The sequence below is a fragment of the Raphanus sativus genome, chromosome 6 (assembly GCF_000801105.2).
Source record: "Raphanus sativus cultivar WK10039 chromosome 6, ASM80110v3, whole genome shotgun sequence".
NCBI lineage: Eukaryota > Viridiplantae > Streptophyta > Magnoliopsida > Brassicales > Brassicaceae > Raphanus > Raphanus sativus.
The window spans coordinates 40,215,512-40,242,398 of NC_079516.1; the positions used below are offsets into that span (position 1 = coordinate 40,215,512).

A 26,887-nucleotide genomic window follows, 5' to 3' on the forward strand; every position below is an offset into this window, starting at 1 on the left:
AAAGGGAGACTGGTGATTTTCCTGAAGAGGACTACGGCTTTTTGGAAAGTGGTGTTGGCAGATATGTGAACTGCCTGGGGGGAGTGGTACCTTCTCTCATACCTTGATTGCAAAAGGACAAGTAAAGAAGATATGAAAATATGTTTCTGGTTCCTGACACCTCGGACATAGATTTGCTGATGTTATTCCCTTCTTTTGCAGGCTCTCTTCAATGGGGAGAGCCTTCTGAATGATCGACAAGAGGAAAACCTTCATCTTAGGTGAGAAAATTTCCGACCATATATCTTTTATCCAGTCAAAGTTGGAAGATGAAGCCACTGATAATGATATGTGTTTTGCCATTGCTACAGATCGGTAGCCAGACTTTGTTGAGTAAACACCAGACGCCACAGGCTGCTAAATAAATGAGTCTTCTACTCCTTTTAAATGGGTTGCATGCATTGGATTTGAGAGCTCCATTCAGGTAAAATGTCATCTATTCTCGCTCTTTTCCATTGGAGATCATCTGTTATTAGGTCAGACACTGTGAGATCTACTTAAACTACTTTGGGCTTGGCCTATGGCTGTTTTCTTCACATCAGTTTTTATAAAATAAAAAATTCCAAGGTTTAGACTTGAACAGATCTTAAACCACTTTGAGCTTGGCTTATAGCTATTTTCTTCACATAAAAAGTATTAGAACTGTTTAGTCGGACAGACTTTAGCCCCTAATAAAATCAGACTGATTGAATTCTGTAAATTCTGGTTGATTATGATATTATAAGAAAATATGGTATGGTTTGAGTTTGAAGAACCAAATTTTTTTTATATTATCGTAGGGATGATAATAAATATCTTTTTGTTTTAGTTTCTTCCAAGTTACAAGAATAATTTACACAAAAACGTTATAATGACTAGTAATTACTATCTTCGTTATCTGCATCATGGTCATAGGGTGCGTCTCTGTGTATAATGATGTCCTTAGTTACACTCAGAACTCCTTCCTCACCTGTATAATAGGTTCAAGAAAATTTTATAAGAAACACTAAATTTTGATCCGCACATCCGTGCAGATAACCTTATTTATAAATATAAAACTTTTAGATCATTTTGAATATAACTATTTTAGATAATAAATTGGTGTCATTTAAAAAATAAATAAATAGATAATATATAGTGTTAAATATAAAAAATTAACATACGTTAAAAAAAAATATTTTATTGTAAAATTATACATAATTTACAAATTTTAATAGGTGAATCAGATTTTAGTCACTTTAAACTGTAAATGATATTTTATTTATTTTTCTAAATGAAAGTATGTTTTTCAAAATATATTGGTTTAACAATTTAATATAATTTTAATGTGTAATTAATTTATTACTTCTATTTTAATATAATATAGTCTATACTTATAAAATTTATAAAAGTAGCATATGATTTTATTATTTTGTTTATAATCAAATGTTAGTTAAAAGTAATTCATAATAATATTATACTACAAATAACAAATTAATCCGTACATTAATTAAAAATATTTATTTTTTTTTTGAAAAGATTTTGTTAGATTTTTTCTCAAAATATTTTGTTATTACTAAAACTACACTAAAATATATTTTTATTAATATCCTTATAATTATTTGGAAATGTTATACATTAAATAAACTAATGTAAATAATCAAAAAATGTAATTGAATATGTGGACCTAATATAACTATTTAGTAGTAGATAAAAATTGTATTTCTATTTTAATAGAGAATATTTAACTTAAAAATATTAATTATGTTTGTTCGATTTTACAATTTTTCAATTTGATATAGTATTTGGTAAGCACATTTATCTATAGATATAACTACGGTCTCTAACTAATATGGTGAACCCTTCAACCACTAAACAACAACATTATTTATCTTTGTTGAACAAATGTACCTTTCATTTTCTCAGCCTCTTTTTCGGTGAGTGTTGCTGCGAATCCATACATGACGTGTTTGTAGCAATACACTAGAGCATGTTTTGGAGATCTGATAAAAAGAAAAGAAACGAAACCAAACATTTTGAAGGATAACAAATCAAAAGTTTTTGAGTTCTTTACACCAGCTCAACCATCAATATCATAAAATCTTTGGTAATTTTCGCGATTATTTTGGTTTACGGTTTTGCTTAGATATCTACAAATGAATTCGTTTTGTATTGTTTATTAATCTACTCTATAGAAACCAATAATACCTTCCGTGAATCACTTTTCCGAGAAGATGTTCGTATTTCTTGCAGTCATTGTGATACAACGAATAATCAACACTGACCAAATAAAACTGTGTATCATATTCGACAAAAAAACGACTATGAGCTTTAAGGATTAGTATTAGAGAAATTAAAACTATAGAAAAAATACAGTACATATAATTGTACCCCAATCTGCCGCATTGGTTCGGAGATGAACGAAGAGAAGTGGTTTTGGTCTGGAGATGGCGCCAACGTTCTGGTCGAGCTTACGACACAAATGTAAAATGTGAAGAAAACCAACAATAATTGGGAACCCATTTCAATAAAGATGATATGAAAACTATTGAGAAATGACAGGATCTGTGAATAGGATAGAATGAATCATATTTTTGTGTGTGTGTATATATATATATCAATACAATAATATTGGTGAACAATGAAAAACGTTAGGCCTATAGAGTGAAGTTATAAGTTCTATAACTTCTGTTGAGCGTTTATAATCACATTTATTGAGTAGTTATTAGATTCCGTTGTTCTGTACCATTGTTTCGGCCTTTAATATCAGTTTAATTGTGAATTAAAAATTAAATAAAACCTCATAATCACCACTAATAAGCATAGAGTGAAAAATAGGTTTACTCCAAATATCCGTTTAATTGTAAGTAAAATTTAAATGTATTAGAATTTTTGGGGATAGAGATTGAATCTTCATTTGGGTATTTATAAACTTTAGATCGGGGTTTAGTTTGGATCTTTTCGGATTTAGTTCGGGTTCATATATACATTTAAATTTTGTAAATAAATTTAAAAATCTCAGACCTTAAAATCCAAAAATAAAATAATATACAAATATATATTTAAATGTTGTGGGCTAAATATCTAAAATTATCATGAAAATTAGTTTGTTTTAGAAATTTGGATTAAGAACCAATAGATATTTAGGGTATTTCCGGCATCTTGAATATTTTGGATATTTAGTTTTAGCTATTTTAAAATATTTTATAGAATTCAGAGTGTTTTGGATATTTATATGATATTATATATAAAATAATTAGTATATTTAAATATATAATTACGATGTTCTTATGTACGGGTATCTGAAATATTTTGGTTTTAGTCAGGATAGGATCCAGTTTTTCAGGTACCAAAATTTTGGACTTGTTCAAATATCTTACCAGTTTAGGTTTGAGTTTGGTACAACTTTTTGGGTTAGATTCGGTTATTCGAATCTAGATGCTTTGCCTAAACTTAATTAAATATTAACTATTTTATATTTTATAATAATAATGTGATTTCTAATATTTAATAACTGTATAATGTGTAAATTTTAATGTATTCTTTCAATTGCTACTAAAACGACTAAATGTACTTATTTTCAACCATTGCCTTAATCAATCATAAGACACTGTACATTGGTTGGATTTTTTCCAATACCTTCTTTTCACTTTTAACTCTCCATATCATTTTTTTCTTTTTTTTTTCTTCTATTTATTTTTCATGGTTTTGTTTAGAAACTTATGGTAGAAGATTTGCTCCAGATCCACTTCAAAAGTAAGATATATAAGTGTTCGTATCTAGATCTGGATAGTAAATTTTTAGATCCAGATATTAATTTTTTTAATTTTATTAATAATTATATTTGATATATTAATATTATACATAAAATTACATCTAACAATATTATATTTTAACTTTTATAATATAATATACATGCATAATTATAAATCTTGTATAAATATTCAATTAATGTATTATTTTTAAGAATTTTAATATTTTTAAAAATGATTCATCTTTTATTTTTTTTTATAGATCTGAAAGCCATAGATCTGAAAACCATGAATCCAAATCCTTATAATAAATCTATGGATTTGATGGATCTAGATGGATCTAGATGCAGATACCCTAAATTTTCCACCTTCGGGTCCGTTCCATTCCTGATGTTCAAATCATATGAAAATAATATTATAATTGTAGAACATATAAAATAATTAAAGAAGCTGCTATAGTATAGATGATCTATAGCCAATTCCTTTCACACCAAATCGAGTATACACAAGCTTGAAATATTAATTTGATGATCACTTTGAGTAGCTTATTGTGTATAGATATACCCAGCCATGTCTAAGTAATGTAAAGATACACCCCACACTTCTGATGCTAGTGTGCATGAGAAAAGAAAAACAACTTACTCTATATTTGGAATAAACCTATTTTTCACTCTATTATAGACTGGGAAATAAAATACCATTGGAGCATTTTTACCCTAAATTCTATTTTAGAGTGAAAAATAAAGTGGGATCGGAGATATCCTAAGAGTATTCAGCCACAAAAAAAAAAATCTGAATCCAGAGATGACTCTCCGGAAGACAAGAGCGCAGGGATTGAAAAATAAGATGTCTCCTTCCTGAAATAAGCCACCATCGATAACAAACCAGATAAACAGAGGCGTTTAGCAAAAAAAAAAAAAAAAAAAAAAAAAAAAAAACAGAGGCGTTTAGCGGAATGCCAGTGGCCTGTGGAGCTGATGGACCCGCCAGTTCAAGAAGGGATCCAAGAGAGGTCCAGTCATCAAATCAGAAGGAAGCTCGTCGACCAGAGACGATATAGCTAACCGGGAACGAGCTAAGTGACGAGGTTTCATCAAAACACATGATGCAAAATAGAATCCAAAATTATGCAAGCTCCTCGAGCAGAAGTAAGAACTCCATTTCCACAAGAAAGCATTACAGATTTTTTCCAACGCATCTATACACCCCCCCCTTGGTAACGGATCAGACCAAAAATTGATGATATAGTTTCAAAAAAAAAAAAAAATCTCCGAGTGGTACCTCGAGATTTGGCAAATCTCATTGCAGAGTAAGTAACATTTTCACGAGATTGAAGTCTAATTTAGCAAATTCTAGCAAGGTTTTCAAACGCAAAAGTAACTATTAAAAAAAACATCTCAAAATATTTAACAAAAAAATGGATGAAAAATCTTGACACCAAATATGAGGAAAAGAAAAGAAAAAACAGATTCACAGAGACTTATTGCTTCCTTCCTCTTCCTTTCTTGGCAGGCTGCGTCTCCATAGGTTCTTTCCCGGTGACTTCAGAGAGATCAACTGCATTATACAACAGATAAATAAACTAACAAAGCAAGCTACAAACACACAAATGGAAAATGTGACATTAAGCCATGAACTTCAATTCTTCATACCATCAGGTCCTCTGGCCATGAGTGTGAAAAATATGTTATTCAGTTTCTCCATCTTCTTCGCTTCTTGTGCTTGGTCTGTCTTGAACTTGAGACACTAATTTAAAGGAGAAAAAAAAAGAGAGTATAAAAACAATCTATCATATACTTGCACAAAAGGGAGGAGCTAATTAACCACAGAGAAGTTGATGCAAACAAGGAGGTCTAAAGCATAGACACTTTGACTAACAAACATAAACATGTTTCAACATCCACCAAGATAAAACCAAAGCAAAGACAAAAGTCCATGAATAATTACGGAAACCCCCTAAATCAGTATCATACCACAAAAAAAAAAAACTATCATTGAGATCATCAGATCAAAAACATAGAGAAGCAGACAGGGTGTACATACCTCTTTGTTATCAGTAACCTTGAGAACCAGTTTGCCATCGCAGTGTCTGTACTTGACCACATACCGAGTCTGCATTGAATCCAATTCATCAAAAAAACAAAAACATCTAGATTGCCTCTATCAATACAAGCGGGAACTAAAAAATCAAGCTGTCGAAAACCAAACACGATAAAAAATCTACACGGATTGTAAATCTAAACAAGAACAAAACAAGCACAAGGGTAACAGTGACGAACAAAATAGAGAGGAGGAAAAAAAAACGTACGGAATCGGGATCAGCTCGGAAAAGCTGAACAGATCGATCAACGAACTCGTCCCAGGAAACTATGTAAACCATCGAGATTCAGTTGCAACGGACTTAGGGCAGCGATTCAATTTGTGTGTGGAGAAAAATAAAAATAAAGGAATTTGTATATTGTATATATAAAATAATTTGACTGATAAGCAAACCGGAACAAACCTGATTAAACCGGACTGGTTAGTTAGTGTTGAGAAATTTTTAAGTAAAACCCTAACCGTTCTTCTTCGAGCAACAATCTGCAAATCCCAAATCTCTCTCTCAGAGTTCATGATGCTCTCTCGTTTAATCCAGAGATCTTCGAATCTCCGTCTCGCAACCCTAGTTTCATCCAAATCCAACTCTCAGATCATCTCCTCCTTCATCCGTCCGCTTTCCACCAACAGTAGCGGCGGCGGCGGCGGAGGAGGAGGAGGAGGAAATGGCAGCGGGAACGACACTCCGTGGAGTTTCTCAGGAGTGAATGACGGAAAGTCAGATCCTTTCTCTTCGAACGATTCTTGGGGTTGTGGGGACGGGAAATGGGCTGCCAAGGAGGAGCCTAAGCGATGGAATATGAAGGAGGAAGGAGGAGATGAGAAAGGCGTGTTCGGTGGTAGCGAAGGCGGAGAGGTGGCTAATGGTGGTTTTGGAGATGTTAAATCAAGTGGATGGGATGTGTCCTCTAAGCCATGGGATTTGAAGGATGAGGATAAGGTCGTGTTTGATACGAGTGGAGAGATGATGCCTGTTGGGTTTGATAACAGCAGCTTGGTGAATGAGGAAGAAGAGCGTGCTAAGAAGGAAGTGTTTGAAAAAGAAGAGAAAGAGCTCACTGAGGTTATCAAAGGTCAAAAAGTCTTCAACTTTGTTAATAAAAGTGTGTAGACTTTTGGAATTAAATGAGTAGCTAATATAGTGAGCATTTGTTAGAGAAAGTGGATAGTTTAATGCTGCTTAATGCTCTTAACAATGCTCAGTTCAGTGAATTGAAGAGTTGTTAGTTTTACTGATTTTGGAACTTGCAGGCCCTGATCGAGCATTTGGAGACTTGATAGCAAAGTCTGGTATAACAGATGAGATGCTAGATAGTCTGATAGCCTTGAAGGATTTCCAAGGGGTCCAAGGGTTACCTCCTCTGACCGAGATTGAGAACCTGCGACGTGAGAAGAGTTCTAAGAAGTCGTCAAGAGCTGAGATTGAACTCCAGATGCAAGAGGAGATTGCCAAATCGAGGGTCCGACAAGTGGATGAAACCGGGAGAGCGTATGGAACGGGGAGAAGAAAATGCAGCATTGCCCGTGTTTGGATTGTCCCTGGCAAAGGAAAGTTCCTTGTTAACGACAAAGAGTTCGATGTCTATTTCCCTATGCTTGATCACCGTGCCGCTCTTCTCCGCCCACTTGCTGAAACCAAAACCTTAGGTAGTTGGGATATTAACTGCACTGTTAATGGCGGTGGAACTACAGGTAAAACCCCTTTCAACGATCACCCTTAGGGTTATAGTCACTCGTTGCTCAAGTTTGTCTAGCTAAGTATAAGTAACCGTGTACTCAAAATGTTTGGTTAAATAAAGGTCAAGTTGGAGCTATTCAATTGGGTATCAGCAGGGCATTGCAAAACTGGGAACCAGATATGCGGACAGCTCTTCGAGCTGGTAAGCAAGATACTAAACGCTTTATAGAATCTGTGTAGAATGTTCTTCAGCAGAGAGACATGCTTGATGTCAGATTGATGTTTCCATTTGATAGAAAGCCCTTTGTTAGATTGATTGTTCTTGATGATGGCTATTTTATATTTAATCTTGGATATGTTTTTTCAGCTGGTTTTTTGACAAGAGACTCGAGAGTTGTGGAAAGGAAGAAACCTGGAAAAGCCAAGGCAAGAAAGAGTTTCCAATGGGTCAAGCGTTAAATCCATTCGATATCTTTCTCTTTCTCTATGTCTTCATTTTCATTGGTTCATCTTACTTTACTTATACCGGGTTTGGAAGAATCACCGGAAGATAACTTGTTCTTTTGGTCCGGTTTCTTAGTCTTTCTTGCACCAACACATTACTCTACTACGACTCTTGAGTCTTGGAAACTTGAGTTACGTTTGGTTTGTGAGTCAGGACACATAGTTTGTATGTTTTTGTTCCTGTTTCTTCAAAAGGTGCATTGATAATGATCAACATATATGAAACTGATAATGATCAACGTATATGATGTTTTCACTTTGACATTATGATTAGAAAAGACTAGAAGCGTTTCTAGTGATAGTTGACACAATCTATGGCTTTGAATCTCCTGAGTGTTATTGATTTGTTTTGTTTCTAAAACAAATGGAAGGAAAAGTGGAACTTTGTGGACTAATTAATTACATAAACACTGTTTCTCCTGCATCTATTGTGTGTGTCTGGCTAGACAAATCTGAGAGCTTTTAATGTCTAAATATGGTTTCTCATGTTAGTTTGCCTCGTGTAATGGTTTCTTCAGACACAGAATTGGATCTCTATTATAACAATCATTCATTATAGCAAATTTGTTATGGAACAGTATACCTATAATGAAAAGACAAAACTCAAAGTGATACAAATAGCAATTAGAAGACTTCACCAATCTACAAAAATATCATATGAAAAATATATACCAACAGTTACAAACAGAAGTCAAAGTGATACAAATAGCAATTATAAGTCTTTACCAAACGACAAAATTATATCATATATACGAGAAGAATACTAAACTGTTCCAAACAGTTGAAAGAAGATTAAGTTTCTATTCTTCGCCTTCCTCACAGCAGAACAAAGGGATGGTTCTTGAGTTCATGCGTAGACCACCTCTTGTTAATGTCTCTCTCCAAGCATCTGCTCAAGAAATCTAGTGCTTCTGTAGACAACCAAGCCGGTACATGAGGCATGCGATCGCTGTGGCCAATGAGATTGACCCAATCATCAAAAGCAAGATCACCGTATTCTCCCCAAACTGATACTCCGGATAACATCTCCAAGACAGTGCATCCAAAGGCCCACACATCCGCTCCAAAGTCCACAAAGCCATTCCCCATAAGCTCCGGAGCCACATACCTCGTGGTGCCTCTCTTGTGGCCGTATCCGTTACCGTACTCGAGCGACCCTTTCTCCATAGATAATCCGAAATCACCGATCTTGGTCAAGTAGCCCGTAGACCTAAAGCGCTGATCGGTAGGGGAGAGTAATAGATTATCCGGTTTGATATCGCAGTGAACAATGTTTCTGTCGTGTAGGTAAGTAAGACCAGACAGAACATCCCTGGCAAAGACTTTTGCATCGGACTCAAATAACTCGCCATTATTATCCTCGATCAAGTCGGCGATGGTTTTGCCAGAGCAATATTCGAGAATCAAATTGTACTGAGTAGAACAGTCCTCGCGAGCGATCTCTTCGCCGTAGCAACGGACGATGAAAGGAGACTGTAAACGGATGAGAATCCTGGCTTCGTGGATAAGGCTCGAAGCGTGAGAAATCTCAGCGGTTTTGATGGCTCGTTCGCATGTATGGTGTGTCTTGCTCCTGCCAAGATAAACCGAACCGTAGGCTCCTCTGCCGAGTAGCAGAGATTTTACCCACGAGGAGGATGAATGTATTCCACATCCGTTGTCGTCTTCTAGGGTTACGTTGTGGGAGGAAAGAGCGGTGTCGAAAGAAGCTTTGGATATCTCTTTGAGAGAGATACTCTTCTTCTTCTTCATCATCAAGTTGGACTTTCGAACCCTAATAATAGCCATCGTCTGAGCAAAGTTGGTGAATGGTGATTGTGGAGAATGGGAATGGGATGAAAACTAATAAAACGAAAGCTGGGAGTGAGTTGGGTGGGACTCAAGTCACCGTTTGTTATTATGCTTTTATCTATTTTCCTTTTTTCGATTAGGGTTATCCGAACCGCGTACAATACGTGTTAGACGACGACGTATCGTGTATTTATTATTATTATTATTAAGTTGTATGTGTTTGGGTCTTTGGGCCAGATATTACTAATGGGCCTTCCTGTCTGGTCCAAGAGATAGCAGTCACCGACTCGTATTTCTGAGTCAAAAAAAAAAAGTAGATCGAGAGTTGAAGCGATGCGGGATGGGGATCGAATCTGGGGAGAAAATATACTTTCTAGTGTTTGGGATGGTTTCAGGGATTAAGTGTCTGTATGTATGGGCTGAGTAGGCACAATCACATCATTATCAAAAGTAAAGGTAGCTGGATTTTCTGATCTGGCTGCGGCTTTTGAAAATTTGTGAATTGGGGATTTTGCCGCCTCCACCCATACCATACAGACCCTTAATCCTGAATCCAAAGCTCTGAGAGGGAGACAGAGAGAGAGAGCACTTTGTTTGTTTGTTTGTTTGCAAGTTGACCAACACACATATGCACTCTGATTTGGTATGTTTCTCTCTCTCTCTCTCTGCCTTTTGATTATTTTTCAAAAGCCAATTTTGTGAAAGTTAGTTTGGTCGGTTTGATGTGAGCTTGGTGAGTATTTATTTGGATGTTTTGGTTTAGGACTCAGCAATTATGGCCTTCCTTCCTGTTGTGTATATGAGTAGGTGCTCACTAAATTGTCTTCTTTCTAGATCATATGACCCTTTTGCTATATTTTTGATGTAGAGAATGATTTTATTGATTGTCGCTTAACCCATCTGTCCATTCATTAAGAAATTGGGGTCATTTGCTGATGCTGATTCGAGCTTCTGTCTTTTGCATTTTCAGCAATCCTTCCTTATTATATTTTGAAGATTTCAGTTGTTTCAGGCTCAAATTAGCAGCAAGTACTGCTCCGAGTAGATGTCTTTTAACTGGTTTGATTATGTTTACGGCAGAGTTTTTTTATTTTCTTTCCTCGATTAACATCTGCAGATGACTCTTCCTGAAAATATGAATTGGGGATCTAGACCTCACATCTTAAGATTTCAGTTGTTTCAAGCCCAAATTTATCAGCAAGTACTGCGCTGAGTAGATGTCTTTAACTGGTTTGATTATGTTTACGGCATAGTTTTTTTTTATTTTCTAACATCTGCAGATGACTCTTCCTGAAAAAGCCGGTTGCAAAAAAACCTATGAAGTCAGGTGCAACCATTAAGACAGAGGTGAGGATGATGCATTATGAGGATGTAATGAAATTAGTTGGTGAAAATGTCTATTTCACTATGCTTGATCACCGTTGCTGCTCTTCTCCGCCCACTTGCTGAAACAAAAACCGTGGGTAGCCTAGGTATTCAGTAGGGCAGTGCAAAACTGGGAACCAGATAATGAGGACAGCTCTTCGAGCTGGTAAGCAAGATACTGAACGCATTATACGATCTGTGTATAAATGCTCTTCAACAGAGAGACAGGCATGATGTCTGATTGATGTTTCCATTTGATAACCACTATGTCCGGTTAGATTAATTGTTTTTAAAGATCGACCATCTTCTTTTCATCTTCAATATGTATTAGCTGGTTTTCTGACAAGAGACAGAGTTATGGAAAGGAAGATGATGCCTCGAAAAGTCAAGGCAAGTAAAAGTTTCCAATGTGTCAACCGTTAATTATCTTCTCTGGAAACTTGAGTTACGTTTGGTTTGTGAGTCAGGAGGACACATAGTTCGCATGTTTTGTTCCTGATTCTTCAAAAGGTGTACTGACGTTCAAGCATAACGATCAACTTATTATATGAATTAAATTATTCGCTAAATCTTTGTTCTTGATAGAATCATGGTAGGGTTGTCCAATTATCATAATCAAACAAGAACTGATTTGATTTGGTTTATATATTTCTAATTTCGAGAACTTAAGAGATCTAAATGAAAACGAAATTGGATACTCTCTACCACACCTTCCAGATTTGGCAAACATCGACCTATGCGTTTGCGTAAAGACTTTCCATAAAAGTGCAATGAATGGATAGGAAACGCTGTTGATAACTTGTTGTTTTCACTTGGATGCCCTATTTTACATTACGTGCAATTCAAGCATCGACGTCTCTTATATTTCTTCACTCCCACTACAAGTACTAATAAAACTAATAGTTTCCCATCCAAATTCTTGGATATCCCTATTTCTAGCAACCAAAACAAATATTTCTATTATTTATCTTTCATTTATGACAATAAATCATACCACGAACTATATAATAAAAGCAAACAATCTTCATCTTCTCGTTCTCAGTTTCTTCACCCAACATCATAAACCAAAAGCTCTCTATACTGAAAGAGAAAATTTATTTTGCTTCATCCAAGATCTCAAGTAATAAAATGGGCATAAAAGTTTCATCAAAGATCAAAAGGATTCTTGCATCCACAGGTTTTCTAACTTATGCTTTATTTTTTATTACCACCACTGATGTTTTTATTACAACGTTCTATATTTTGATACAGCTTCGGGAAATTCAAGTCCCAAAGATGGTGATGACGTGGACGTCAGAGAAGAATATGCAAACGCATTCCGTACGGAATCATACAATCAGTTTTGGACACGTGTCATTTGCTTAAACCGCAAAAAGTCTACGTTGTCTTCTTCGTCTTCACCGATCGAATCATCATCCACGTCGGCTCGTCTCATGTCATACCGCCTCTTCGCACATAACCTGCTAGAACCGGATCCGAACACCGTCAACAGGATCCTGGATTTATCCCGGGTCGGACGACCCACCCGAACTCTTCTCTCTGACTACTTCCTGGAAACAGCAAACGCTTTCTTGCTTTGCACGCTATTACTTAAAAACATCCATCGTCTCCGTTCTAAGTACGAATCTCTGAAACCAAAATTTCAACCCGAGACGCATAACTCGTTGGCTTTTCTAGACCAATTCACGGAGCTATCAAGATGGTTCGACCCGTTTATCTCGTCGGGTTCTCGGATTCAATTAACCAGAACCGGCTGTTTAAACCTGTTAAAACGGTTAGAGTCGAGCCGAGACAAGACACGAGCCAAGCTCAAGCTCGTCAACGGACTAACTCATAGCTCAGGGCTTCTCGTTTTGGCTCTAACCACTACGTTGATTGTAACCATAGCCTCCCACGCCTTTGCTTTGTTCATAGCCGGTCCGACCCTTTTAACCGGTCGGTTCAAACCGGTTGGTTTAAGGAATAAGCTATCGAAAGCTGCGGCTCGTCTCGACGTGGCTGCCAAAGGTACTTACATATTAAGCCGTGATTTGGACACGATAAGCCGGTTGGTGACTCGGATTAATGATGAAGTGGAGCACGTACGAGCCATGGCTGAGTTTTGGGCTGGGAGAGGATCCGGTCGGGTTCGAGGCGGGGAAGAAGTGGCTCGGGAGTTGAAAAGATGTGAAGAGAGCTTCGGTGAAGAGCTTGATGAACTTGAAGAACATATATACTTGTGTTTCATGACTATTAATCGAGCAAGGAATCTTGTTGCTAGAGAGATTATGCATTCGGATGATCCACCTGATTGTGCATTCGCTCCCAAATCCAAATAACACTGTACTAATCTTTATATACGTACTTTCATGTTGATTGCCATTTTTAAAACGTAAAATCTCCTTTATATTGCGGGAAAAAGGCATGTATAAATTATAAAATGCTACTAAATGCTTATAATAAATTTAGTCAAACTGTTTCTTAATAAAAAAATTAGTTAAACAAATTCTTACCCAAAACTTCAATCTTCTATAGATATATTCAAATTAATTAATATAAGATGTACATTTAATTATAAAAAAATTGATAACCTTTTTTAAAAGATTTTTTTTTTATAATTATAAAATATCTAAAAATAAAAATAAATTACCTAAATATATAAATATACACTAATAATTTGTTTGTTTAAATTATAAATATATTTGTCTTTGGAATATATCAGATATGCTTTTTCAGATATGGTAATGTTTTCTAAAGTTGTAAAATAATGTCTAGGACAGTGTGGTCGGGTCGTAAGAAGACGGAGATGGGATGCTAATATATTTTAGATTTAATTTATCTACTGAGTGAAACTAACTCACATTGTTCATGGACACCTACATATATATGGATCTATGTTTTACGACTGAATATCAAGAAAAATGGTATATCCGTAGCATACGTATTCCTCTAAAAATTAGTCTGGATCTTTTCATAGGTTCGCGATATTCCCAGATTAATAAAAAATGCTGTAAAATGATTGTGTAAATTGGTTTGAGTATCAATAAAACTGTTAATATTATAAATATATATGCAATTATCAAATATTTAAAATTAATACAAAAAAGTACATCATGATTTTTAGGAAAGACAACCTATTTTCCCACCATAACTATGACATAGTAATAAATGTACACAAAGTTTCGACTTCGTCCTAGTTGTATACCACCAAAGTATAATAACATATTTCCACATAAGCGGAAAATTCGAAACTCGTTTCCCCACATACCAAGATTTGGCTTGGTTTTAATGGTTTATTACATGAATCGATAGTAAACCAGTTATATTGGTACATCTCGAACCAGATAAAGATCCGACTATGGATCAATTTAAACCCGACCCGAACCCCCTTTAAAATCCCCCAAATCGAGTTCATGCCCTTAGAATCCTAAAATCTAAAAAAATTCAGAGAGAGATTTCGTTTCCCAGGCTTCGAAAGTATGAGTCATGAATCTGAAAATTCGAGTGGAATCTCTAGCGCTCGAGCAAGAGGTCGTGTTGTTGGTGTTCCGAGGAGATGTTGGTGTGGAGAATTAGTTATCCACTTGATGTCAAATTCGAAGGCAAATCCTTACAGAATTGATGATTTAGGGTTTGTAATTTGTTTAACTCGGGTCATGGGTTGGTTGATGTTAATTTAATCGGGGTTTTATTCTTTAAACGGGTTATAATCGGGTAGTTTTTGATTTAAGTAGGTTAGTCATTGGTTAAGTTTAGATTTAGGGAACACTACTAACCAACTTTAAACCACTATTTGTTGGTATTAGTTCGATTTTTAAAGTTTAGGGGGAAACGAGTTTCGAATTTTCTTCGTATGTGGAAATAGGTTGTTATACTTTGGTGGTGTGCAATTAGGATGAGGTCGAAACTGTGTGTACATTTATTATTATATCATAGTTATGGTGGGGAAATAGGTCGTATTCCCTGATTTTTATAAGAAATGTTTTAAAAAACGACTAAGAGCATCTTCAACCCCACTTTATTTTTCACTCTAAAATAGAGTTTAGAGTAAAAATGCTCCAATGGTACTCTATTTCTCACTCTATTATAGAGTGAAAAATAGGTTTACTCCAAATATAGAGTAAATTGTTTTTTTTTGTTTATCACTCTATTTTTTACTCTAAAATAGAGTATCATTGGAACAAACTCCATCTTGATTATAGAGTCACTCTATTTTAAAGTAAAAAATAGAATGAAGCCTTGGAGATGATCTAAAAGTTCAGCATCTGTCAAAAGATTCTCCAAATCTTGTACATGTGTATGTTAAGTTTTGTATAATAAAAAAAAGAATTACAGGTTGATAAAATAGGACTACCTTGGTTGGGTTCCAGTGGTGGTAGGAGAGACTATTCATCCAGAAAAAGTTCACTTTTCTTTCTTTATTTTTTTCTTATCTTCAAAATTCCAATTAGGTAAAAATCGGTTGACTCATAACCGAGTCAGCGACTCATAAAACGATTCCAATTCGAGGAATCTCCTCCACTTTTCATTTATATAAAAGCAACTTCTCCATTCCATTATGGAACTGAACAAAAAATGCTTGTAGAATAATAGCTAAATCGAAAGATGGGTGGAGACGAAGTAGCTTTAGATGTGGAGGAGACGATCTTCGTGGCGGTTGCGGAAGATGTGGAGAGGAGCAAAACGACGCTGTTGTGGGCGGCTCGAAACTTCTCCGGCAAGAAGATTTGCTTGCTTTACGTCCATCGCCCTGCTCCTCCCGCCTCCTGGAGTGAGATAGATCTCTTCTGCTTAAAAGTTTACTTGAATTATATTATCAAAATGTATAGATCTGTTCAAGAATTATGAAACCTTAGATGGAATCTGATAATTTTGAAATCATTACTGGACACTAACTTCAGATTTATTAATGTTTTTACTATAGGGATAATGATAACTCTAGTTTGGTTACAGAGTAGTAAGATTAACTATTGTTATTTTGGTGCATTGTACAAAAGCTTGAAGACTCTGTTGGTTTGCTTTGTCTTTTAATGTAAAAAATCTATTTCTCTTTGTGGAAATTGGAGCTTTGATGGCTTTTTTCCTTTTACCAGTCTGAGATTTGTTTTTTGTTTTACCTATAATAGCACACAAGAAACTTGCTGGGGGTACCTTTAAGAAACATGCAGTCAAGGTGATTGAGCGTGTTGATAAACAAAAGGTGGAGGAGCTTATGGATTCTTATCTACGCCTTTTCTCGAATACTGAGGTACTAATTCTCTCTTTTTTTTTGTATTGTGTGTTGTAGGGCCTATTTTATCTCATTTGGCATTCCTAGTCAGGACCCTTTCATATAATAAACTAATGAATTGACATTAGTAATTTTTAGGTTCAAACAGATAAACTTTGCATTGCGGGACAAAATATCGAGGAAGGTATTGTCGACTTAATTGCTCGACACAATATTAAATGGTTCGTAATGGGAGCTGCATCAGATAAGCATTACTCTTGGTATTATGATATGATTCTATCTTTCATCTCCTTGTATGTTTTTCATCTCAACCCTGACATTCACATTATCCATTTAAAATTTGTAATGCTTAGGAGAATGACGGATTTGAAGTCCAAGAAATCCATATTCGTATGCAAAAATGCTCCTGATTCCTGCCATATTTGGTTTCTGTGTAAAGGTTACCTCATCTTTACAAGGTAACAACGTTTTTGCCTTTTAGAAAGAGTGAATGACGGATATGCTAGTTTAGCACCTTCACTTAACTGCTTTTGCCACCGGTTTTTTTTTATACCTCTCTATTCATATTAACTAAAAGAAACATTCTTAAAAAAACAGGACAACGAATGACGATAGTAGTAACACACAAACAATGCCTCCCCTAGTACAGTTGGATTCAGATACTGAGACAAGAAGATCAGAAAGACTGGAATCCTCTTACATGAGGAGAAGGTTAAGATATTGGCGTAGCCTCCTTGAACAAGGTACTGGTTGCAAGACCCCTATCCTTTGCTATCAGTTGTATTTGTCTCTGTATGGTAAATTTGTTATAGAATTGTGCAGATGGTGAGAAAGACACAAGTCAACTGGAGAAAGATAAGGTGGAACCACGACCGGCTCCTTCTTCAGGTTCTGGTTCTTCCTTTGGAGAGCCGGTTGGTCCAGAATTAGTTGGCTCAGATACCTTAACTACTTCATATGTCGAGGTACGAATAGCTCGGTTCATCTTTAATATTGATGAATGCAGTAACTATAATTCTCTTTAGTGGTTCCTTTGCGTAAGAAGACAATAAGTTGGCAAACAGTTACAAGGGCCGGTCTGTCTTCAAGTTGTTGATATAGAGAGAGCTGTTTTAAAATGTGATTTTATAGAAACGATTTATGTTAGTAGTTTTGTGTGTTGCAACATATTGAAAGCTCTGCTTGAAGTTTAACATGATCCTGTGGGAATTTCAGGAGAAGAAACGTGAAGGGAATGTAGCGCGCGAAGTTCATAGGTATGATAAAGCCATGCATGGTATCAGCCAATCAGAGAGAACTGTGTATGGGGAGGAAGCTCGGAACGAATCTAAAGAGGATGACAGTACCATGGAGGCTTTATGCAAGGTTAGTAGAACTCCAATTTATTTCTCAGTAACACAAAAAAAAATGAAGATGATGGTTTTCAAAAGTGGTAGTATCTATCCGTATCTGCTAGTTCTCACGGTCTATATATTTTTTTTTGGTTCTGCCTTGCCATCTCACAGGCCAAAGCCTTGGACGGCTTATGCACTAAGGAGTTGAATCGAAGAAATAAACTAGAGGAATTGCTAGAGAAAGAAAAGGATGAAGTAAAGACGGCAACAGAGCAGAAGAATCGATTCATGAGAAAGCTTGAGATAGTTCAGGGTGATAATCATAGGTTGGAGAGACAGGTAACGAGACTACAAGACTTGGAAAAAGAACACGGTGAGAAATTCGATACTGCCATGGAGCTCTTGAAAAGCTTCAGGCAGAAAAGGGACGAGATCAGGATCGATCACGAGAATGCGATAAAGGAAGTAAACGCATTGAAGAGATTGATAAAAGGAAAGTCTGTAGAGTACTCTTCAGGCTCAGAAATGCTCGACTATTCTTTCGTGGAAATCAATGAAGCTACTGACGAGTTTGATCCGTCCTCGAAGCTTGGAGAAGGCAAACACGGAAGTGTGTACAAAGGGAATCTTCAACAACATCTTCAAGTTGCTGTGAAGATGTTGCCATCATATGGCTCCCAGAATCACTTTGAGTTCGAGCGTAAGGTGGAGATTTTAAGGAGAGTAAGGCATCCAAACCTAGTAACAATAATGGGTACTTGTCCAGAGTCTCGGTCTCTTATTTATCAATACATTCCCAACGGAAGCCTCCAAGACTGCTTCTCCTCGTCTGCAAACAACGTTCCTGCTCTTCCATGGGAAACTAGGATCAGGATCGCCTCTGAGATATGCTCTGCACTCCTCTTTCTTCATTCAAACCTTCCTTGCATCATTCATGGAAACTTAAAACCCTCCAAGATTCTCCTCAACTCCAACCTCGTCACCAAGATCAGCGACTACGGGATCTCTCAGCTGATCCCAATCGACAAATCCGATCCTCACGTAGATCCACATTACTTTGTCTCCGGCGAAATGACGCCGGGATCAGACGTGTACTCGTTTGGGATGATTCTGCTTCAGCTTCTCACCAGAAGACCTCTCTCTGGGGTACTGAGAGATGTCAAATGCGCTGTGGAGAATGATAACATCAGCGCGGTGCTGGATAATTCAGGAGGAGACTGGCCAGCCGCACGAGGGAAAAAGCTAGCTATTATAGCCATACGTTGCTGTAAGAGAAACCCGTCGAATCGACCAGACTTGGCCGTTGTTCTAAGGAATATAAATCGCATGAAAGCTCCTTTATCAGAAACATCGTCATACAACAATTCCAACCAAAACCCTCCACGCAAGCCTCCTTCTCATTACTTATGCCCCATTTTTCAGGTAACTGTCTCTGAGAGTTTTAGTGGTCTAAACAGAGTTTTGATGATCAGAGGATTAAGACAAAAACTTAATAGCATCGTTGTTTGTTTGTCTGTACGACAGGAAGTGATGAAAGATCCTTTGATAGCAGCAGATGGGTTTACGTACGAAGCGGAAGCAATAAGGGAATGGTTAGCGAATGGGCATGATACGTCACCGATGACAAATCTGAAGATGGAAGATTGCAATCTCATACCTAATCACGCTCTTCATCATGCTATCCAAGATTGGCATAACCAATGGTGATTACATTTACTTTTGCATCAAGCTCGCAATTCTTTTTTAGATTTGTCGCTTTGTAAAGTATGCTTAAATATATAAAGCCCACATATATATATATATCGCCAGTTTATAATTCGAAATATGAAAGGTTACTTAGTGTCTACTGGTTTAAACATGTTTCTTACCGGTCATTCTCTCTTGGTGCTTATCTTAAAGTCTTCAAAATGTGCTACCTAACAATTTTATAGTTACGTATATTCACATTCTAATATAAAACGTTGAAGATAAATGACTCGATTGACTGTTAGGTATTTGGCAAAATTAAAATCTATCAGACATGCATACTTTGCGTCCTCACTAATAGAGAATCTTGAAGATAATCAACAAGGTTGAAATGAGTGTGGAGAGGCTCATGGAATCGATGGAGTTAAAAACAAGTGTGGAATTCTTGCAAGATGAAAACAGAGACTTGAAGGTTTTATTAAGGGCTGCTTTGTCTGAGAAACAAGCTGTAGAGAAGCAGTTGAAAGCGACGAATGAGCAGAAGAGATCAGCGTTGCTGAAAATCGCAGGAAGAGGGTTGCAGAGCATAGGGTTTGGTTTTGGGTTTAAGGAATCAGTACATGAAAGCTCAGAAACCGGACATCTCATCATGGATGAACAAGAAGAAGGTGAAGAAGAGAATAGTATGGTATGTCCTTTTCTTTGGCAACAAGAATCAATCAAACAAAGGTTTAGATTATAATGAAATCTACTGGTGATATGAACAGGTTGTAGCAATAGAGAAAACAATGAAGAATCTACGGAAAGAGATCTCTCAGCTCAAGCTCTCATTGGAAGAATCACGGTTGTTATCTTTTATTATTCTTATTCTTGAGATCAAGAGATAAATGATGATGGATTATGGTAAGAAGATAAAATGTCATCTTCATGATATGTCAGGTTAGAAGAAGCACGGTTGAAGAAAGTTACAGAGGAACAAGCTCAGACAATAGAAGAGAACAAGATGAATATCGACAAGCTGCAAAACCAAGAGAGACTTCTATCTCAAAACGTAATGTATTACTTCTACTTCCTGTTTTCTCAGTTGTGTAGTAAAATTAAATCGCTTACTTGAGAGTTTTGTTTTTATTTTTTCTAATTAAACCAAAGGTAGAAGAGCTATTGGTGGTAATAAGAGAAGCTGAATCAGAAGCAAGTAGATGGAGAGAAGCTTGCGAGCTAGAAGTTGAAGCAGGACAGCGCGAGGTCGAAGAACGCAATGAACTCGTAAGTTTCATTCACTATTCCATACTTAGAAGGCTTGTCAAAAACAGACGAGCATAACTAAACAACAGCAAATTTCTTACAATTCAGATAGAGGTTCTGAAGGCAGAGGTTGAGAAGATGAGATCAGCATTGTCAATATCAGAAGGGAAACTAAAACTGAAAGAAGAATTGGCTAAAGCCGCAATGACCGCAGAAGAAGCAGCTGAGAGATCGCTGCGATTGTCTGAGAGAAGAATAGCTGAACTTCTCAACCGCATTGAACATCAATACCGCCAACTGGAAGAAGCAGAGTCTTCAGAACGCAGACGCAGAAAAGTTAGGTATCTCTGGTGTTGGCCGTTGTGGCCTTTTCCTGCTGCTTCTGCTTCTGCTGTGACCGGTACTGAAAGTTTTTTCATGCATAAGCAATAGAGCACTGTTACGATATGGTGCTTGATCTAGTAGTAGTGATTTGTATCTGTGTATAGCAAATATGGTATGACTATAGAGTTGATAATTATTTAATATAAGAAAGACATATTATAGTTTATATTAACGAAGTTATCAAATAGAATAGTATTCTATAAAGTAAATTTTGTTGACTCAATCGATATCTATGACTGCTTCTAGTAATAGTAGAATATTAAACAACACGAAAACAAATTACTAGTTTTAGTGAACTTTGAACATAACTTCTCTATTCTACAAGAATTTGCAAATGATAACATTAATAAAATGGAACAAACTAACATTATAGCTAGGGGCGGGATTGTTCCGGATATTCAGAAAATTCAGAATTTTTAAACACTGAATTTTTTAGTAAATAAAAAAACACTCAACTTTTATTAATAAGTTATTTTAATCATAAATTTTGTCGATCATATCATTTTTATTCATATTGTTAGTCAAGTATAATTATTGATTAATAATACACCTAAAATAGTTTCTAAAGTTGATAACTTTTTCGCACAGATATAAATCAACATTTTTCCAAAATATTAGATTTTAATATTGAAAAAAATATTTCTAATAGTTGTAATACTAAAATAAAATTATAAATAAAAACAATTCAAACCAAAAAATATAAATTTTTCATTTTCTCAAAGTAAAAAAAAATCTATAATTTTCATTTATATTATAAAATAATCAGTTAACATATCATTAATTGAATATTTAGTTATAAAATGATTATGACGAATTTTTATAATTATTAACGATTAGTTTTCATAAATATTTATATAATATTATTTTGCATTTAGGTTTATCATTTTACTGTTGGAAAATTTCTTAGTGAAATGTTAATTCAACTTTTGATTTTCAAACGAAAAGAGTTACCGGTTGATGGATTCTTTATCAATTTACATAATTTCTATAAATATGTTTCAAAATTCTACATTTTAATGAAAAATAAGTTTCCCCAAAGATTATTAAGATCAAAAATATTGATACATCATTAGAATCATGAACAATCAATATACCATTAATTTTGTTCTTCTAAGAATCAAAAATATATTAATAATGAACAATAATTTATTGTTATTTATTCAATATTCATATTTTTAAAATATTATAGTTATTAAATAACTTATTCTAAAAGTTAATATCCACTCTTTATATTGATTTATGTTTTGTCAAAAAAACATCAATTTTAAGAGACATTTTAAGTATACGACTAGTCAACTGTAATTGTTGGCTAACGATCTGACTAAAACAATGATTTGTTGACAAAAATTAAATGTTTTAGTTTACAGAAAAAAAATAGGATTTTATTTCAACAATATTTTAAAAGTCGATGATTTAGATGATTTTTTTCCAAAAACTAATAAAATTCTTAATCAACATTGGTAAAACCATGGATTAGGGATGTTAATCAAGTATGCAATGTGCCCATACGGTGCCGCTCTACAAACAAAAGCAAAAGCCCGTCGTTTCACACGAATAAGAAAGCTATTCGTTTAATGGGCCGCCCACAGTATAAGAAGCCCTGCAACACGCCAACGTTGCCGTTCGGTAGTGAATAGTATAGAGGTAGTCTTCGCTCGTTCTTCAGCAGCCAAAATACAACAAGTCCTCGGACAAAGACCACGACGGCGACCATGGAAGAAGCGAAGAAACAAGAAAATGTAACGGTGAAGAAGATCGCTTCATCGTGCGACGTAGAAGCTCTGAAGAAATGCTTGGAAGAAAACAAAGGAGATCACTCCAAGTGTCAGTCTCAGGTAGAAGCTTTCAGATCCTCTTGCGCTCTTCCTCAACCCAGCAAAAAACCCTAATTTTCAAATTCCGACACTAGGAGAGAAAGAGAAAGAGATCTTCTTCTGTAATAAACTCAGACCAATTTGGTCTGTACGATAATGATTGTAATAAACATCTGTCTTTTTTTCTACACATACAATAAAAAAAACACTTTCGATTCGATCAACGTCGCGAATCTGATTTCTCGAATGTTAAATTACCAGACTCGTCTCTCTCAAAGAGACTTTCGATCAGCTCGTCCCAACTAACACCACGGTTCCTTCTTCTCTTGTACGATTGACGAACAGAGGACGAGGATGGTTCTCCCACCATTGATGCACTCGACTCTGTTTCTTCTTCTTCTTCCTCCTCTGTTTCTTCGTCTTCTTCTGTTTCAGCTTTGTCAAATGTCCCGTACTCAGAGGAGATGGAGTCAGCGTGAGGAACAGCTAAGGTTACTGCTCGTCTTAAAGCTGCTTTGTACTCCAAGTTGTGTTCTCTTGCTAATGATTCTTGTCTCTCCATCCTCTGCTTCTCTGGTATCTCCATTCTCTTCTCCTTCTCCACCATTAGCTACAGAATGCAAAAGCTAGAATCAGTAACCGGTGAAAGATTTGATTTGAAGGAGGGTTGGTGTGGTTGGAGACTTACGTTGAGAGCTCTCTGAGCTTCTCGTTCGATCCAGATGATGGCGTGGTCTGATGTTGCGTTACAAGAAAGTACAATGTGTTCGAACCTTCCGTCTACTGGCACTGCTGTTTTCACAACCGGAGGGAATCTTCCTAATCTGCAACCATTTTACCAAAAAAAAACAAAATCAAAATGATTACAACTAAGTGAAGTGTGAGTAATATCTATAGATGATTTGTGTGTGTTATGTTACCTGCAAGGCTTTCTCTCGACGATGTGATACATGCGACCAGGAGCGTAAAGCCGCCTTGGATCTTTGAGCATCTTTTCTTCTGGAATACATGTATCCTTCATGCATCTTATACACAACAAACATGGTAAACTGTCCACACAAAAAACAAAACTTAAACCCATTACAAGTAAGCAGAGTAATGGAACAAAACAAATGGTACTAACAAAAGCTCTTTGCAAGTGAAAGAGATGAATCAAAATTGCACCAAAAGATCATGAAGATAAAAAAAAACTAAATTGTGAGCCATCTTTAAAAGTTTCTAAAAAAAAAAACATACTTTCATAAACCCTCTCTGCATATTAGAATGGTCTTATAACTAAGTTTAGCTTTACCAGAAAAGCGACTTGAATATGTCTTCTAAAGGCGTAGCTGTCCTAGGCAGGAAGTCATCCTAAAGTAAAAAACAATAAGAAACAAATCTTTTTAGAATGAAGTTAGACCCATTTGATGCAATTTACACACACACACACACCTGAAGCACAACAGAGTTGATCACATCCGCATATCTAACAGCCAAGTTCAACGACATACACCTCGCAGGCGCAATAGCGAAACACCTCACTCTCTTCCTCTCAATATCCCCCAACCTATCCGGCCTTCGAACCACCAACAAAGCCAGCATCGTAGCCACACCAGACCCTAACGAGTGCCCAGCAAACGTCAGAGTATAACCCGGATACTTCACCACCAACCCTCTCAAAACCTCACACTCCTCATCCAACACCCAACCAGCAGCCTTCAACAGCCCGTTGTGCACATACCCACCGTCAAACTTCCTCTCCCCGAGCCTGTTATCCAACAGCACAGCGTAATCACTCTCCTTCGCCAGGTTCAAACCCCGGATGGCAACAACCACGTCTCTATGATCATGATCGAGATACAGCACGTAAGCAGGAGCACGGCCCTGAGTGTCTTCGTAAGTCTTCTTGAGAAGCAGCCAGTCAGGGTTTATACCGTACCCTTCCGGAGGCTCCCACAGAGGGTTTCTGATATCGTCCTCGTAGACGGATAAGATGTAGCGACAGAACCGAGGAACGGGTTCGAATTCGTGGGGCGTGGCGAGTCCCCAGTCTTTGCTGTCGTGGCCGGCCGTGTGGAGACAGCGTTTGTAAGCCCAGCGTGCACAGCCGAGACAGTAAACGCATTCTAGAAGAGGGCAACAGCCGCATAGAATCGACATGAAACAGGTTTGAATCAGTTATAACGCCATCATCATCATCATCAGCATAAAGCGGAAACTTTTAGTGTTGAAATAAAAGAAAGTTGAAAACTTTTAGGAGACCCAACTGAAGAATCTTGGACAGAAGGAGCAGTTGTGAAAGGATAATGTAAGAACTGAAGAATCAATAGGAGAAATGGGAAGGGGGAAAAAGTCAAACTTTGGTGAGGATGAAGTTGAAGATTTGAAGTTGTAGTTGCTACTCTTGAGAGGATATCAAGAAGAGGATTAGATCTCAGCAGCACAAGACACGTTTCTTCTGAAGCTCATAAAAGGAAGGAGAGAGGTAGGGAAGTTTTGTCCCGTGGAAAGCGGAGAATAGTGCGAGGAGGAGGAAGGAAGGTGAAATGGAATTCACGCCACTGTTGTAGAAGAAGGCAAAACTCGCCGGACTCGTGCTCGCTTTTCTCTCTTTCTTGTGGGGGATTACGGCAGTGAATTTGGGACATTTGCAGAGCTTGGATTTAGATAACTAAAATATTTACTGTTTTTTGACAATTTTTGTGAAAGTTAAATCACTTAACTTGCTGTTAATTATTTTTTTTGGTTTATTTTCTTTTCAGGAAAAGATGATAATATTAGAAATTATTTGGACTTGGACTTAGTGAGTAGAAATTTTGAATTACGAAATTAAGAGATGATTAATTTGTTGGTTTTATATAGTTGTGGACTTGTGGTAGTCGAATAGGTATTTGGTCATTTTCGTCGGTCGCAAAAATTTAAACTGATTAGGTACATATTTCACAATTGTGGGGTACTGAAAATGAGTCTGGGCTTTTTATATACGGTGGTTTCATAAATAAAAATCTAAAAATTCATCATAGTTTTAACTACAACTAATCAAGCTAGGTCGTTAGGCTGTTAGCTACGGTCTGTAACTATATATACTAACCAGTAATCACCAAACGGTCAAATATTTGCCTTCATGCGGACCAACAAACTTCTGTTATTACAAAGCTTAAATTTCAACTAGTACACCGAATCATGCAATCAATCATTTAGCTTTTTGTCTCTTCTATTTTTACAATAATTTATTATGCAATATTCGATTAACTAATACTACCCCCACCCCTCCCTTCACAAGTTTCAGGCACAACATTTCCCCGCTTTTACCAATTACCCAAGACATTGTATCATGCTTTCGAACACAAGCTCACATGAGTCTGAACACTGACCACGCTAGTCAATTCGTCGAGCATCACATAATACGTAGGTGGCCACGTTTTTCTTTTTGTAACTGAGTTGGCCACTTCTTTCTCATCTTCTTGTTCACATTCGTACTCAACCCTGACAAATGTTTCAGGATAAAACAACAAACAATGGTACATTTTTCGGTTTATTCCATTCCAAGTCCACAGAAAGATCACAAAACCAATACAGCTAAGACCAATGCAATTTATACGATATTCTTTCCATTTTGATTATTTCACGTTTTGGAATTGTGCATATAGACTAAAAACATTGAATTTTGTAAATTTAAAAAATAAAAACATCATTAACTAGTTAACAAGACACAATTTTAAAAGATAAAATTTTAAATAAATAAATTTATATATTATAAAAATTAATAATTTTATATTAAAATTGAAAATGTCATGTAATTTCAAAAAAAAATATAATATCTTCTATTAAAAGCCGGATAAAATATTATAATTATTAGAACATAGATTGTTTGATACTATAATTTAGATACCACTTTTCAAAAATATATTTAATCAAAATGCTTTTAACATTTGGTTATAAAATTTGGTTTATAAATTTTTATAAGTAATTTTTAAATATTTATAAATAATCTAGGAAAGTTAGTTTAGTCTTTTTCATCACAAACTTAATTGCAGCCACACTATACAGTT

The 26,887-nt window shown here is 36.0% G+C and overlaps 8 protein-coding genes and 1 long non-coding RNA gene across 11 annotated transcripts; 5 read left to right on the forward strand and 4 right to left on the reverse strand.

Moving 5' to 3' along the window:
* Positions 1-793: 793 nt before the first annotated feature.
* Positions 794-2,704, reverse strand: LOC108808493 (uncharacterized). The gene is made up of 4 exons (XM_018580627.2): positions 2,389-2,704; positions 2,206-2,291; positions 1,909-2,000; positions 794-988 (listed from the first exon to the last, which is right to left on the reverse strand). Exons 1-4 carry the CDS (start codon positions 2,518-2,520, stop codon positions 894-896), a joined length of 405 nt encoding a protein of 134 aa, XP_018436129.2. The 5' UTR covers positions 2,521-2,704; the 3' UTR covers positions 794-893.
* A 2,320-nt stretch (positions 2,705-5,024) lies between these two features.
* Positions 5,025-6,205, reverse strand: LOC108809593 (signal recognition particle 9 kDa protein). The gene is made up of 4 exons (XM_018581739.2): positions 6,058-6,205; positions 5,793-5,861; positions 5,402-5,495; positions 5,025-5,306 (listed from the first exon to the last, which is right to left on the reverse strand). Exons 1-4 carry the CDS (start codon positions 6,127-6,129, stop codon positions 5,230-5,232), a joined length of 312 nt encoding a protein of 103 aa, XP_018437241.1. The 5' UTR covers positions 6,130-6,205; the 3' UTR covers positions 5,025-5,229.
* A 108-nt stretch (positions 6,206-6,313) lies between these two features.
* Positions 6,314-8,244, forward strand: LOC108806115 (30S ribosomal protein S9, mitochondrial). The gene is made up of 4 exons (XM_018578147.2): positions 6,314-6,919; positions 7,098-7,538; positions 7,646-7,726; positions 7,892-8,244. Exons 1-4 carry the CDS (start codon positions 6,361-6,363, stop codon positions 7,981-7,983), a joined length of 1,173 nt encoding a protein of 390 aa, XP_018433649.1. The 5' UTR covers positions 6,314-6,360; the 3' UTR covers positions 7,984-8,244.
* A 427-nt stretch (positions 8,245-8,671) lies between these two features.
* Positions 8,672-9,972, reverse strand: LOC108811696 (mitogen-activated protein kinase kinase kinase 17-like). Its single transcript, XM_018583786.2, has one exon. It carries the CDS (start codon positions 9,814-9,816, stop codon positions 8,845-8,847), a length of 972 nt encoding a protein of 323 aa, XP_018439288.1. The 5' UTR covers positions 9,817-9,972; the 3' UTR covers positions 8,672-8,844.
* Positions 9,973-10,144: 172 nt separating this feature from the next.
* LOC130496697 (uncharacterized) lies at positions 10,145-11,498 on the forward strand. The gene is made up of 2 exons (XR_008935867.1): positions 10,145-10,462; positions 10,790-11,498. It is a non-coding gene; the product is annotated as an uncharacterized LOC130496697 (long non-coding RNA).
* A 619-nt stretch (positions 11,499-12,117) lies between these two features.
* On the forward strand, positions 12,118-13,646 carry LOC108811695 (UPF0496 protein At3g49070). Its single transcript, XM_018583785.2, has 2 exons — positions 12,118-12,361; positions 12,436-13,646. Exons 1-2 carry the CDS (start codon positions 12,313-12,315, stop codon positions 13,500-13,502), a joined length of 1,116 nt encoding a protein of 371 aa, XP_018439287.1. The 5' UTR covers positions 12,118-12,312; the 3' UTR covers positions 13,503-13,646.
* A 1,920-nt stretch (positions 13,647-15,566) lies between these two features.
* LOC108813261 (U-box domain-containing protein 32) lies at positions 15,567-19,543 on the forward strand. 2 transcript variants are annotated; one of them, XM_018585772.2, is made up of 9 exons: positions 15,567-15,934; positions 16,290-16,411; positions 16,532-16,653; positions 16,747-16,851; positions 16,991-17,136; positions 17,216-17,358; positions 17,609-17,758; positions 17,899-19,149; positions 19,252-19,543. In XM_018585772.2, exons 1-9 carry the CDS (start codon positions 15,769-15,771, stop codon positions 19,432-19,434), a joined length of 2,388 nt encoding a protein of 795 aa, XP_018441274.1. In that variant the 5' UTR covers positions 15,567-15,768; the 3' UTR covers positions 19,435-19,543. The 2 variants fall into 2 exon arrangements, with proteins under 2 accessions (XP_018441274.1, XP_018441275.1); XM_018585773.2 differs by lacking the exon at positions 15,567-15,934 and having other exon boundaries at positions 16,522-16,653.
* Positions 19,544-19,674: 131 nt separating this feature from the next.
* LOC108810020 (uncharacterized protein At3g49055) lies at positions 19,675-23,073 on the forward strand. Of its 2 annotated transcripts, XM_056987524.1 has the most exons (6): positions 19,675-20,101; positions 20,181-20,257; positions 20,353-20,464; positions 20,563-20,679; positions 20,767-21,058; positions 22,520-23,073. In XM_056987524.1, exons 1-6 carry the CDS (start codon positions 19,805-19,807, stop codon positions 22,615-22,617), a joined length of 993 nt encoding a protein of 330 aa, XP_056843504.1. In that variant the 5' UTR covers positions 19,675-19,804; the 3' UTR covers positions 22,618-23,073. The 2 variants fall into 2 exon arrangements, with proteins under 2 accessions (XP_056843504.1, XP_018437649.1); XM_018582147.2 differs by lacking the exon at positions 22,520-23,073 and having other exon boundaries at positions 20,767-21,225.
* On the reverse strand, positions 22,956-25,507 carry LOC108805733 (uncharacterized). Its single transcript, XM_018577664.2, has 5 exons — positions 24,288-25,507; positions 24,148-24,206; positions 23,777-23,905; positions 23,545-23,680; positions 22,956-23,466 (listed from the first exon to the last, which is right to left on the reverse strand). Exons 1-5 carry the CDS (start codon positions 24,993-24,995, stop codon positions 23,077-23,079), a joined length of 1,422 nt encoding a protein of 473 aa, XP_018433166.1. The 5' UTR covers positions 24,996-25,507; the 3' UTR covers positions 22,956-23,076.
* Positions 25,508-26,887: the final 1,380 nt, after the last annotated feature.

Coding starts and splice junctions, on each gene's coding strand:
- LOC108805733 (XM_018577664.2), bottom strand. CDS start 24,995: ATGTCGATTCTATGCGGCTGTTGCCCTCTTCTAGAATGCGTTTACTGT. Junction 24,207..24,287: donor TCAACTCTGTTGTGCTTCAG/GTGTGTGTGTGT, acceptor TTTTTACTTTAG/GATGACTTCCTGCCTAGGAC. Junction 23,681..23,776: donor GTCGAGAGAAAGCCTTGCAG/GTAACATAACAC, acceptor AAATGGTTGCAG/ATTAGGAAGATTCCCTCCGG.
- LOC108811695 (XM_018583785.2), top strand. CDS start 12,313: ATGGGCATAAAAGTTTCATCAAAGATCAAAAGGATTCTTGCATCCACA. Junction 12,362..12,435: donor AAGGATTCTTGCATCCACAG/GTTTTCTAACTT, acceptor ATTTTGATACAG/CTTCGGGAAATTCAAGTCCC.
- LOC108811696 (XM_018583786.2), bottom strand. CDS start 9,816: ATGGCTATTATTAGGGTTCGAAAGTCCAACTTGATGATGAAGAAGAAG.
- LOC108813261 (XM_018585772.2), top strand. CDS start 15,769: ATGGGTGGAGACGAAGTAGCTTTAGATGTGGAGGAGACGATCTTCGTG. Junction 16,654..16,746: donor TCAGATAAGCATTACTCTTG/GTATTATGATAT, acceptor TGTAATGCTTAG/GAGAATGACGGATTTGAAGT. Junction 17,137..17,215: donor GCGTAGCCTCCTTGAACAAG/GTACTGGTTGCA, acceptor AGAATTGTGCAG/ATGGTGAGAAAGACACAAGT.
- LOC108806115 (XM_018578147.2), top strand. CDS start 6,361: ATGATGCTCTCTCGTTTAATCCAGAGATCTTCGAATCTCCGTCTCGCA. Junction 6,920..7,097: donor GCTCACTGAGGTTATCAAAG/GTCAAAAAGTCT, acceptor TGGAACTTGCAG/GCCCTGATCGAGCATTTGGA. Junction 7,539..7,645: donor TAATGGCGGTGGAACTACAG/GTAAAACCCCTT, acceptor GGTTAAATAAAG/GTCAAGTTGGAGCTATTCAA.
- LOC108809593 (XM_018581739.2), bottom strand. CDS start 6,129: ATGGTTTACATAGTTTCCTGGGACGAGTTCGTTGATCGATCTGTTCAG. Junction 5,496..5,792: donor AGGTTACTGATAACAAAGAG/GTATGTACACCC, acceptor CCTTTAAATTAG/TGTCTCAAGTTCAAGACAGA. Junction 5,307..5,401: donor CATGGCCAGAGGACCTGATG/GTATGAAGAATT, acceptor TGTATAATGCAG/TTGATCTCTCTGAAGTCACC.
- LOC108808493 (XM_018580627.2), bottom strand. CDS start 2,520: ATGGGTTCCCAATTATTGTTGGTTTTCTTCACATTTTACATTTGTGTC. Junction 2,292..2,388: donor AACCAATGCGGCAGATTGGG/GTACAATTATAT, acceptor TATGATACACAG/TTTTATTTGGTCAGTGTTGA. Junction 2,001..2,205: donor GGAAAAGTGATTCACGGAAG/GTATTATTGGTT, acceptor TCTTTTTATCAG/ATCTCCAAAACATGCTCTAG.
- LOC108810020 (XM_056987524.1), top strand. CDS start 19,805: ATGAGTGTGGAGAGGCTCATGGAATCGATGGAGTTAAAAACAAGTGTG. Junction 20,258..20,352: donor CTCTCATTGGAAGAATCACG/GTTGTTATCTTT, acceptor ATGATATGTCAG/GTTAGAAGAAGCACGGTTGA. Junction 21,059..22,519: donor TTCTGCTTCTGCTGTGACCG/GTACTGAAAGTT, acceptor ACCATGGATTAG/GGATGTTAATCAAGTATGCA.